The sequence below is a fragment of the Embiotoca jacksoni genome, unplaced genomic scaffold, assembly GCF_022577435.1.
Source record: "Embiotoca jacksoni isolate LCO1_2020_lvr unplaced genomic scaffold, fEmbJac1.0.p SCAF_9, whole genome shotgun sequence".
NCBI classification, from domain to species: domain Eukaryota; kingdom Metazoa; phylum Chordata; class Actinopteri; family Embiotocidae; genus Embiotoca; species Embiotoca jacksoni.
In genome coordinates, this window is record NW_027185447.1 from 10,464,631 (window position 1) to 10,477,329 (window position 12,699).

Genomic DNA, 12,699 nt, shown 5'->3' on the forward strand with positions numbered 1-12,699 from the left:
TGAATCATAAAAGGAGGTCATGTGAATTCATGTATGCATATCACACTACCTATGCAATCCATCTAGATGTGCATATACACGTCTGCTTTATGTTTTGTAACTGCACTAACTCTGATTGTGGTCCATGCAGTCAAGACGCCTCCAATGATCAACACACATCCGGAGTCTGTCACCGTCTTCAGCGTTGAAGACCTTGTCATGAGCTGTGAAGCCTCTGGCAACCCTTCGCCCATGTTAGTCAGCACACACACATGTACACAAGCAGAATAAACATGTTTTGTCTAAGTCTGAAGATGCCATGAATCAACTGGGAATGCTGACCTTCCCTCTCCTTGTTCAGCTGACATCTACATATTAGTATTACATGAGAGCGCAGCTTCTCCCAGTCAGAGTTCTTGTTTCAACGAGGGATAAATGTCATTAAGCCCTGGAGCAATCTTTTCAGTGTCTGAGCTGCTCTGAAGTGGAAAACTGCGCCGATTGCCAGGGAAAAGATGAATATCGCAATTACACAGCGCAAGCCCCAGAGTCCCACTGGGGGAGCTCGTGTAAATTTTACAGCAACTCATTTGTGCCCTCAAATCCAGTGACATATAAGGACATCTTGTGTGTGTTAAAGCCTGTTCTTAAAGGCGGAAAAATGACTGCGTGACTGATATTTGAATGAACAAATCTTCTGTCAGTGTTACTTATTCTCTATTTTTTCTTTGTTCTAGTTTCCGATGGACGAAGGATGGAGTGGAGTTTGACCCCAGCAGCGACCCAGAGCTGAAGGTTTCTGAGAGCTCGGGCTCAATTGCATTCTTCACGCTCAGTAATACGATGGACACCCTGAAGCAGTACCAGGGCAAATATGTGTGCTACGCATCCAATGAGCTGGGGACAGCCGTGTCACGCGAAGCCATACTCAACACTGATGGTAAGAGCGCAATAAAGCAACCACTGACCAGTTAAGACAGAGTCATCAATTTTTGATGGACGATTAATACTTGATGATACATGACTTGAAGTATTTGATGCTGTATGTGCTGATTTATAATCATTTCTCTTTAGAGACGAGGGTGGAATCACACCCTTTGAAATAGTATCAAACAAATTCAACATCCTCTGATCACATCAGAGAAATAACATATCTTTTAAAATGTCAGTTTTAATGTTAGTTCTTCTGTAAATGCCTTCAAGGTTCAGATTTGAGGCGAGCTGTTCTGTTGTGGATTCATGTAGTTGATTTATGAAGCTACGAGCGGAGCCAGCGTATAAACCGTTTCCTTGTTCTGCTTTGTAGAGAACTCATCTGTTAGCAGATGGTGGCTCACACTGAGAGCTCATACTACAGCCACCCAGAACATAATTACATGCAGTAACATGATAATCAGCATACACTCACACTCACACTCAAGCAAACACACGCGCACACACACACACACACACACACACACACGCACACACACACACACACACACACACACACACACACACACACACACACACACACACACACTCTCTCTCTCTCTCGCTCACTGGGGCCCCTGGGCAAAAGTAAAGAGCACCTCGGTGTATCCATCCACCTGTGTGACTGGCTCTCTCCTGGGCGACCTCCTTCCTTCATAGTTTCCCTGACAACCGTTTCCCCAGAAACGCTCTTGAGTTGATGTCATGTGAAGCACTCCTCAGCAGCTCCTTTGGGGTTATCAACAATGGGCAGAGGGGAGGAGGGAGGAAGGGAGAGCAAACACATATGACTGAAAAATCACGTCCTTTTACTTCTGCAACACAAAGAATAAACCTGAAGATCCCTCTCCTCAAATCCTTCAAGTTCCTCCAGTGGAAATTTATACCTCATACTCCTTACCCACTGCTGTGTGTGCTGACTTGTGATGTGCATCGCCTCAGGAAATCTTCACATGTGTTTATGTTTGTTTATCACCTGTGTGTTTCCACACAGACTCACGGGTGTTTGTATTCTTTCCTCGCTTGCCTCCCTTTAGTCCCCCCCTCCCAGCAGAAAGAACAAAAGGTCAACAAGAAGTCTGAAGAGGGGAGCAGTGCTGTTCTGAAGTGTAACCCCCCGCAGAGCTCCATGGAGCCTATCATTCACTGGATGGACTGGAGTGAGTACATCACTTTTCCATCTCTCCTTCCATTACATGCTTCCTGTCTCCTCGATGAATCTGCCACTTAGACTGCACGTCCATCCTTTTGTTGTCCACTTTGATCACATCAAAGAGAGCTAGCTGATAATATATTTCTGAAACAATATAATCTAAATTGGTCTCTTTTTCAATATCCAAATATTCTTTTACTCATTTTTCTTTTTTTCCTCAACAGCAGGATTTTTTCATACCCCTACTCTCCTTGCTGTCTTTGTAGTTACACTTTTCTGTCTCACTCCTTTTTTTTCGGCTGCCTCAATCTGTCAGCATTTTCTGTCAGTTTCTCACCTCTGCTCTCCCTCTCGGTTCAGGGCTACACCACATCCAGCTCAGTAAGCGGGTGGTGGTGGGGAAGGATGGCAACCTATACTTTGCCCATTTGACGATTGAGGACAGCAGGGATGACTACACCTGCAATGTCCAATACCTGGCGACACGCACGATTCTGGCTAAAGAGCCCATCACTCTGACTGTCAACCCCTGTGAGTTCTGCTCTGGATCAACTCAACTCCTAATCACTGAACTGAACTGACAGGAACTGAAGTTGGTTCCTGAAATGTATCTTTAGGTTAACGATACTAACGTGTTTAATATCAAAATTTAAACCAATGCAAAGGTCTTAATGAATGAGGAGAAATTAAGCTCCTGGTCAAACTGGTATCATGTAAGAAACAAAACATTTTTCTACAAATTAAGCTGGATGTCAGGCTCAAAGGTAATGTTGCATGACATGTAAAGTTATATAAAAGAGAGTGCAGGTTCCCTTGATGTATCTTTCTGAAATGTCAAAAGATAAGTTCACTTGAATTGCACATGTGGAAATTCTCCAAATTTTAAAGAAATGCATCCTTAACGTATTGAGATATTTCGATCTGAAACAGAGTGGTGGGTATACCAACAAACTGACTGAGCAACACTGAAATTACAAATACTGGCCAAATACTGTCTGTGTTCCTTGTCATTTTAGGGACTCTGGACATTAAAAACAAGACTACATTGTCTTTAATACATGTATTAACTATACATTTGAAGTTCTTCAATTGTACAGTTTGATAGTAAGCAACCATGAACATCCCTTTACATCCCGTTCTTATAGTAAAATGCTGCATAAGTCTGCGTGTCATTTTTGCACGTACTGTATGATATTTGTTTAGAACCACCGAGGTCCCAGAGTTATACCAAAGTCAACTCACCATTATGTGGCGGCATGTTCTGCTGACCAAAGCAGTGCCCGTATCCGGGAGACATCCCAGAGCCAGCAGGGGGCCCATCACCTTCTCAGCCCAGTTGTAATGAGATGCAGCTCACACTGAGATGTGGTTTCCAGCATCTGTGGCCCATCTAGAGGTCACATGTTAACATGAGACCTGTGTGTGTGTATAGGAAGTCTGTATGATGATGTTTTGTTAGAGAGGTAAACTTTTCTCCACATGACTCCACACCCTGCATCTGAGTGTGTCAGAGTCTCTGAAGTGGCTGCTGTGTCAGCAGCACAGCAATCTGAAAATTACACATACATATGTATGAGTTTTCCTCCTCGTCTTTGTGTTTCCACCTGTCTTTGTCCAGCCAACTCAGTACTGCGGAACAGGAGACCCCACATGATGAGACCTGCTGGATTCCACAGCTCGTACCACGCCCTCAAGGGCCAGACCATCGAGCTCGAGTGCATCGCCGAAGGCCTGTGAGTGTGTGCGCGCATATGTGTGTGCTTCAGTCCTCATCAATCAGATTGCCCATTTTAATCAATCTTCCTGCCTCTCATCCTCCCCCTGTCTTCCTACAATGTTGCTGTCTCCTACCAACTCTGCTTCTCCTTCTTTAACATATTTCTCATCTTTTCTCCCTTCACGTGTTTTTCTCTCTGCCTGCCTGATTCATTTTATCTCACTTTCACCCACCGTTACACACTTTTGTTTCCCCTCTCTCTGTTACACGTCTTCCCTCACACATGTCGCTCCATTTCTTCCTATACCTCCTCCTTCGTTCTCTCTCCTCCTCTTCAGTCCCACCCCAGAAGTATCGTGGCTGAGGAAAGACGGCGAGCTGTCAGAATCTCGGACCGTTAAAGACATGTTTGACCGCCGTCTGCGCTTCAGCAATATCTCGGAAAGTGATGGGGGAGAATACCAGTGTATAGCTGGAAACTCCCAAGGGAAAATCACACACACTTACATGCTGACTGTGGAAGGTGTGTTTCACACACACGCACACGCTCACAGACATGCAAACAAAATTTCAACACATGTTGACCGAAGCTGAAAGACAACACTGTATATTAATATTTTCTATGACATATTTTGAAGTCGGTATATCAGAGAAATTGTTCTCTTGGACATACAAACACAATACAGTCAGCCAGGTATGAATGAAGGCTTGCAATTATGGATTGAGTCATACACTTACACAAGTCTCTGCATTTTCTATTTCTGTGGCAAGAGTTGGCAGATGTTGAAATTAATATATTGATTTTATAATACACAGACTCCAAGTTCTTGTTGTCCATAAAGATATATAATTTTAAACACAATATGTTTTATTGAACATGAAATAAAGATGATATGAGCTCATGATTTTACAACATAATGGTAAATGGTAAATACAACAATCCCGATATTTAGTAATAAGAAATTACATTTTAATACATTTTGCTTCTGCCTTGGGTACTTGTGAGTGATTGATGAAAATAGTCTCAAGAGATGCAACAGAGACACAGATATCCTTACTTTTTATCCCTAGTTTTGGTTAAGAAACACTTGTTCCTACATTTCCCATAATGTAACTCCATATTGCCTGTCCCTGCTGAGTAAACACCCATGTTTTTCACAAGTAGCCCTTCCTGTGACCAGTATATAGACAAAAATTTTTTTTTATTATAACATAGTTTGGTCAGTTGCTTCATTTTTTTAAGCCTTACAGAGTCTCTTACACTGGTACTGTGTAACTTAAAGATGTGATGTTTTGTTTGCACTGTACATGTTTGTTATATTCTGTCCTTGTAGCTGCTCCTTACTGGACCAAGGAGCCAGTCAGTGAGTTTTATGCCCCTGGTGAGACTGTCAGACTGGACTGCCAGGCAGATGGCATCCCTTCTCCAACCATCAGCTGGACCATCAATGGGATTCCCCTCTCAGGTCGGCACTCACACCCACCTGAACATACCTCAACACACATCCTTCAGGTGTACTGACAATGTTCACTCTTTAACAGAAATTGATAAGGACTCCAGGCGTACTCTGACGGCAAGTGGCTCTCTGATCCTGGCGGATGTCAACTTTGGAGACACTGCCATCTTCCAGTGCCGGGCCTCCAACAAACATGGAACCATCCTCGCCAACACCAACGTCTATGTCATTGGTGAGTTTTTGTTTTATACATGTTTTTATTGAACGGACCTTTGTGTATGTGCATTACTGTGTATCTTATTTGTCTGTGTGTTGTTTCAGAGCTGCCTCCCCAGATCCTTACTGATGCCGGGAACACATATAGGTTTGCAGAGGGACAGGAGGCTCTACTGCAGTGCGACACCTTTGGCTCTCCTAAACCTAAAGTCATATGGTGAGGCACATGGCTATTGTTTTGTATTGCACACTCTAATGTTGTTTGGCACATTTTCATATTGACAGATTTCACAAAGGCAATATTATTGCGTAGGTAGCTCTTCATATACATAAATTAACAGCCAAATGCTGTTACATCTGGGCTGTGACTGAATTCTGTCAGTGTGGCAGGTGTCCAACCAGCCTCAGTTCTTTTTAGTTAAATGGGCAAAGTGGCATTTAAACTGATGAATTTATCAGCCACTGCAGTAGTTTAAAAGCTTTGTTTTGCTTGCCAAGTTTCTGATGTGTGTGTCTTTTTTAGGGAGAGAGGCAAATTCTCCCTCCTGGCAGATCCCAGAGTTAACCCTCTCACCAATGGGGGGCTTGAGATCTCTAATGTCACCCACAACGACGAGGGACTCTACATCTGCTCTGTACTGAACACCAACTTGTCAGTCAGTGCCGAGCTGGAAGTGTTCGGTGAGTGAGACACACACATTACAAACCCACAATGTGTCCCTTAGCATCTGATGTTATTTGCACCTCTTGCATCTTGTATCAGTGTTGTGTGTCTCCTCCAGACAGGACAGTGATCGTGTCACCTCCGCAGCCTCTGAAGGTGCAGCCTGGAAACACAGCAATCTTCACCTGTCAGGCCACCTTTGACATCAATCTCAGCCCTCCGCTTATTCAGTGGAGGAAGAACGATCAGAAGCTGTTCCAGTCCCACAGCGATGAAAAGTGAGACTGACATCTATAAAACAGAGACATGACAATAAGATAATGTTAGACATTACTGAGAGGATTATTTTCTTTTCCATTTTAAGTTATTTCATCCATTTATTTGTTAATTCTAATTTTATATTGGCTTCTGCTAGATACATTACATATCTTTTCACCATGTTTACATTTTTATGTTCATTGTACCAGTTGCACAATCAAATAAATACCTTTCTGGGGTGACAAAAATTTAAATGAGGTTGATGAGATGATGAGGTAGAATACTGATAAAGGGGGAAGATGAGGATAACAGTGATGACTGTTTTTCTTCAGATACACTTTCGATGGGTCGGACCTCATCATCACTAATGTGGGACCAGATGATGAGGGCGTGTACACCTGTCAGGTCATCACTAAACTGGACATGGCTGAAGCCAACGGCACCCTCACTTTATGTGGTAAGTCCATTGACCATATATGATCACAAAGCAGCAAGGGCCTGAGATTGCAAACATAAAAACTATAAACAATAATCACACAATCCTCTAAAAAAATATAAAAGACATATTTGTTTAAACTTGTGGTGTATAGATATGAAGTTTGCAGATTAGTGTGGTAATGTAAAAATTGTTGTCCCTCTCAGATCGTCCTGAACCTCCAGTCCTCCTCCAGATCAGTGATTCTAAGCAACGTGCAGTCACTCTCAGCTGGACTCCTGGAGACGACAACAACAGCCCTGTGCTAGGTTTAGTACAGACACACTCATGCTTACAAACACCCACATCTGTACTTGTTCTGTTCCTCTTCTGTTTTTCTTCTAATTAACACACAAATGCAACTCAGAGTGTCTTAAGTATGATTATGAGTGTTTATTAATGTTTTATTTATCTCTCTCCTTTTGGTTGACTTCCCGTCTTTTTCCATCACGCTTTGACTCTGTTTCTACAGAGTATGTGGTACAGTTTGAGGACCAGGGTTTGAAGGAGAGGGGTTGGGAAGAGCTGAAGACAGTAAAAGGAAACGAGGAGCGTGCCAGCCTCCCCTTGTGGCCCTACATATCCTACCGTTTCCGGGTCATCGCCATCAATGACGTGGGCAAGAGTGACCCCAGCAAGCCATCTGAAATCCACAACACCCCAGCAGAAGGTAAAAGCCCGTGTTTTGTAGTGAAACGTTTTTAATGTAACGGTAAACCCCAACAAACACTGGACTCTCCTTTTTGCCAATCACAGCTCCAGATAATAACCCAGAAGATGTTAGGAGTGAGTCCGCAGACCCAGACTCGCTGGTCATCACCTGGGAGGTACATCTGTTACCTGAATGTACCATCATCTGAAACTAAAGGTTTAAAAAAAAAAAAAAAAAAAAAAAAGGTCTGTGTCTTATTGGCCTCCTTCCATCATTATAGAAAATGGACAAACGTGACTTCAACGGACCGGACTTCAAGTACAAGGTGCTGTGGAGGCGAGCGGTGGGCAGTGGGCCTAACTGGCACATGAGCTACACAACGGAGCTGCCATTCGTCATCAATGACATCGGCAACTTTTCTGCGTTTGAGATCAAAGTCCAGGCTGTCAATGAGAAAGGGGAGGGACCTGAGCCAGACCCCATCATCGGCTACTCAGGAGAAGATTGTAAGATATATATATAGATATATTTTTCGATGGTTTTAATCAGGTTTTTTTTCTGGGAATATTTTGACTTGGTATCCACACCTATCACATTCCTGTCTGCTGTTGTCTCTCAGTTCCATTAGAGGCTCCGATGGATGTGGGTGTTATACTGATGAACAGCACTACAATCAAAGTGACCTGGGCAGCAGTAGACAAAGACACAGTCAGGGGACACCTGCTGGGATACAAGGTACTGCTCCTGTGTCTCCTTTGCTGTTATTAATGACTAACATGTTTGGTTTTACAGCAGAGGCAGCCATATCGTAGCTTAGCTTAGTTCTCTGTTGTATCAACGCTGTGAAGAATAGACAATTTCTTTTTAATTTAGATTATCTCACCTTTAACCTTAGAGAACTGTTTTTAATGCTGTCATAAGAAAATGTGTAACTACCTAACTCAATGCAGTCATGATATGAATTAAATTAAGTATAAACATGTATGTAATGTTTAAATGTTCAAATTTAACCCATGATTTCCTCTTTAAATTTCTCTGACTTTATGCTTCCAGATCAGCCTGACCAGGTTAGGGTCCAAGAGCCATCACCGAGGCCGGAGGGCCAGGGAGTCAGCGACCACTGTGGTGGTGGAGATTGGGGCCAATGAAGAGAAGAAGGTGATCAGTGATCTCAGGCCGTACTCCCACTATGCCCTGTCCATCACTGTGTTCAACAAAAAGGGAGAGGGACCCCCTTCTGAGGCACTGTCCTTCAACACTGAAGAGGGAGGTGAGAACAAGGAGAGGCGTGATCGTGGGGAGGAAGAGGGATGGATGACAAGGCTGTAATGGGGGAGGTGATGGATAAAGGGAGTGAAGAGGTTTAATTATAGACAAGAGTGACAGAGATGGAGCAATATTGGATGGAGGGGGGGAATATGGGATTACAACGAAGGAAATGACACTGATATCCAGAGAATGACTGGTGCACACTGAGGAGAAGGAGGATAGATATTCTGAGCAGAAAAGTATCTAGAGGCGAATGGTGCCAATATATGAATAATCCCTTTGAAATCAAGTGCATTTTAATCAAGCCTGTTTGTGCTGCTGCTTAGTTCCTGGTCCTCCCACCACCCTGATGCTAGACAGCCCATCAGAGACGGAAATGACCCTCCGCTGGACGCCTCCTGGGCAGCCCAATGGAATCCTTAAAGGATATCTGCTGCAGTACCAACAGAGTGAGCATCGTTTACATTTCATCTTCATCCAGCCAGTACACATACAGTAAAATATTTTCTATGCTGCATTAAAGATGTCAGTAAAAACATTGCGTGTAGTGTGAATGATACCAATACATCTCCAGATAAATCAATAACACTTGGAAAATGTCAAAAGCAGAGCATCCTAATGATGTTCATCAGTCAGTCACATGTCACCCAGAACTGTGTCCTCCCTGTGTTAACGATTGCACAGTGATTGACTATTTTATTTGGCTTTTCTGTGTTCAGTTACAGAGAGTGATGATAGCCCCATGCAGGTAGAGACAATAGATGACCCCACAGCCACCCACCTCACCCTGAAGGGCCTGGACCGCCACAGCCACTATCGCTTCTACCTGAGGGGGCGCACTGGTGCTGGGGACGGAGAACCCATCATGATGAAGGGTGCCACCATACTGAATGGAGGTCTAGAGCTCTTCATAGTCGTATGGCACATATACGGCCAGTTTGTATTGGATCATAAATTAGATTTTTGTTTTTGCAGCACCTCCTACCAACATCAGCTGGTCTGTGGGTGAAAACTTCGTCAACTTCAGCTGGGTGGCCAAAAAGAGACACAGGAATGTTGACTTCCAGATCTACTACCTCAACAAAAATGGTATAATATTCACACTAATGCATGCATACGTTAGACCTCATTGCTTCATTTGTATCTAGTGGGAATAGTTTCAACAATCTCGAATAACAACAAGCTAAAACTGAGCTTCATGTTGTGCCTCTGTAGATAGCAGCAAATGGAAGAAGACGGAGAAGGTGAACTCCTCTCAGTCTTTCTACCAACTCCAGGGCTTGACTCCTGGCTCTCATTATCGTCTACGCTTCATCTACAGTAACACCTCCTTCTGGGATACTGTCATCAAGACAGATGGAACAGGTACTCTGAGCTCTCTGCCTTCATTCATCCCCTCTGCTTTCATCTCTGCTGTCTCCTCTGGGTTTCCCACATCTAAATATAAAGCCCGATATAGCAGAGAGAGTGTCTTGCAGTTCTTTCTCTGCCTGTGAAGTGCTTTCAAAGACTCATGTGAAAAGAGAGCTTGGTTAGCCATATGAAATGATCCATTACTTGTGTTTGTTTGGGGTATTTTGCTGTATTCTTTGGTTCCCTGGCGAAATGCCACCCTGTCAGAATGCGTAATGCTCTGTCTCTTTTGCTCCAGATTCTGCTCCCTCTTTTGTCTTTTTTTCGCCTACCCTTTTTTATACTTTCCATTCCTCTTGCACTTTTCATCCTGTTTCCCCATTACAAAAAAACAACAACCTAACTCTCTTTTTTCAACCTCTCTCGTTTTACCTCTGTAGAAGTGACAGAGGTGCAGCCAAGCTTCGCAACACAGGGCTGGTTCATTGGCCTTGTGAGCGCCATCGTGCTGCTGTTGTTGCTTCTGCTCATACTCTGCTTCATCAAGAGGAGTAAAGGCGGGAAGTACTCAGGCAAGTGCAGCTCACAATCATGAGCACTCATCAGTAGAGATGTTAAACTGAAAGAATGCACTTAGTGACGATGAACACAAAATGATTGAGGGCTTAAGCAACTTATGCACAATCAAATTCCCAGTTGTTTAAGAGGATCACACTCATACATAGAAAAGGGTGTTTGCAGCCACCTATAAGGTGCGGCATGTAGACAGAGGATCTCAAACCTGTTTATTATTATAGCCTTTTATTATTTTACCAATGTGTTTTCTTCTCTCTCTGCTTTGTCTCTTTCTCTCACTCTGTCCTTTTCTGCGTCTGGACCTCTGACCTGCTTCTTTCCCTCACAGACAAACAGCTCAACACAAAATCTCTCAAAGACTATCAGAGTCTGTAGTAGGCACTCTTTTATAGCTAGCCTTAGATTTTGGATGCTAAAGGAAATGATGGAGCTTACCTAGGTTACCATATATATTATTATTACAAATGAATGAACAAATGGATGAATACCTAAATAAATGATATGTTAAAATTAGTGATGAGTTTTAATGTTTGCCAGTAGTAGCCGCCCCCCTCAAGACACAATTTTGTTGACATTTTTTGTGATGCTTTTTTTGTAAGCTGAGCCTCTTAAAAGCTCTGCCTATGTAATAGTTTCTCCTTCAAAGCCGACACAACCTTTGTGTGAGTAACTCTAGCCAGTCTGAAGCCATAAAGCTGTCTGACACTGCAGTACAGAAAAAAAAAAGCAAAGCACTTATAGGAATGCACCACAGTAAACCAAATTATTCTCACTGGAAAAAAACACTGTAAAATAAAACTGCACCATTTAAAAAAAAAAGAAGAAGAAAAAAAAGCTCCCTGCACAGTTTCTTTAACTCTGTAATCCTTATAGTGGCTACAACTCCAAATACTTGCTCGGTTTCACTCAGCCTATACCTTCTCCCCTGCAGCCTTCACATGAAACATGTAGTGAAGCAGACCTCTGTGCTCTCACTTCCTCGCTGAGTGAGAAAAAGGCTTTGCAGAACTGTGAAATAATAATCACAAACCACAACAGTAACTGCAGCTGACTGGACAGAGAAAAACACCAGCTTTTCAATCATTTCAGTCTCCCACACAAGGGAGAAGCAAGTGGCTGGTAGTGTCTGTGCTAAACACAAGAACTAATTGAATAATAACTGACCACACACACTGGCATTATACTTATGGAAAATTGTTTATTTAACTTATTTGGAATTTAAATAATGGTTATTATTTTATCATATGGAAGTTAGAGGATAAACTAGGTCAAAACAACAATCCAGATAGATAAACATGTTGTCTGATAGTCTGAGTCATTTTGCGCCACAGTGACTGGATGTTCCTGTCTGACGGAGAGTCATTATCGATGTCTGAGAGAGTGGCTTAGAGAGTAACATGATTAAGATCCTACTGATAATGACATCCAATGATCTGTCTCCTTTTCAGTGAAAGATAAAGAAGAGGGTCCGATGGACTCAGAAGCACGGCCTATGAAGGATGAAACTTTTGGAGAGTACAGGTTTGTCATCTGAAACACATTGTTTCTTTGAATGTTATGCTTCCATAGATTAATTAATTTCCTAACACAGCCCTGGTTCCCTCAGCACTGCTTGGTTTTCTTAATCCTTTGTGTTCCTTTCATTGTCCCTCTTCCCCCTGATGCCTGCCCTGCTTTGCAGATCTCTAGAAAGGTATGCTGTGATGTGATTCACTACCCCAAACCCACTTATTTATTATCCCCTTCCAGTGCCTTACCTACCTACTAACCTCCCTGTAAGATTTGGTGTGATTACAGTGTAATATATTATACAAGGCTGCAACTAATGATTAAACATTTTGCTGGGTAATTCTTTGATTTATCATTTAATGCAAAACACCCATCAGGACATCTTGGAGCTCTAAGTAACTCTGAGTCTTATGTCTGACCAACAGTCCAAAACCCAATAATATTCATTT

At 42.7% G+C, this 12,699-nt stretch overlaps 1 protein-coding gene across 5 annotated transcripts in view; it reads left to right on the forward strand.

Moving 5' to 3' along the window:
- The window catches only part of l1cama (L1 cell adhesion molecule, paralog a), a 41,319-nt gene that overhangs the window by 25,366 nt on the left and 3,254 nt on the right, over positions 1–12,699 (forward strand). For 4 of the 5 annotated variants that reach the window (XM_069141513.1, XM_069141514.1, XM_069141511.1 and 1 more), the window contains 25 exons: positions 131–233; positions 717–919; positions 1,989–2,111; positions 2,465–2,635; positions 3,723–3,837; positions 4,160–4,344; positions 5,156–5,287; positions 5,364–5,510; positions 5,600–5,711; positions 6,018–6,175; positions 6,277–6,436; positions 6,749–6,873; positions 7,059–7,160; positions 7,364–7,561; positions 7,648–7,718; positions 7,824–8,049; positions 8,163–8,278; positions 8,597–8,813; positions 9,139–9,261; positions 9,532–9,708; positions 9,788–9,901; positions 10,028–10,177; positions 10,606–10,737; positions 12,190–12,262; positions 12,423–12,434. In XM_069141513.1, the coding sequence (XP_068997614.1) occupies positions 131–233; positions 717–919; positions 1,989–2,111; positions 2,465–2,635; positions 3,723–3,837; positions 4,160–4,344; positions 5,156–5,287; positions 5,364–5,510; positions 5,600–5,711; positions 6,018–6,175; positions 6,277–6,436; positions 6,749–6,873; positions 7,059–7,160; positions 7,364–7,561; positions 7,648–7,718; positions 7,824–8,049; positions 8,163–8,278; positions 8,597–8,813; positions 9,139–9,261; positions 9,532–9,708; positions 9,788–9,901; positions 10,028–10,177; positions 10,606–10,737; positions 12,190–12,262; positions 12,423–12,434 (3,445 nt within the window). The remainder of the gene's footprint in view (positions 1–130; positions 234–716; positions 920–1,988; positions 2,112–2,464; positions 2,636–3,722; positions 3,838–4,159; positions 4,345–5,155; positions 5,288–5,363; positions 5,511–5,599; positions 5,712–6,017; positions 6,176–6,276; positions 6,437–6,748; positions 6,874–7,058; positions 7,161–7,363; positions 7,562–7,647; positions 7,719–7,823; positions 8,050–8,162; positions 8,279–8,596; positions 8,814–9,138; positions 9,262–9,531; positions 9,709–9,787; positions 9,902–10,027; positions 10,178–10,605; positions 10,738–12,189; positions 12,263–12,422; positions 12,435–12,699) is intronic. The other variant, XM_069141515.1, reaches the window with a different exon arrangement.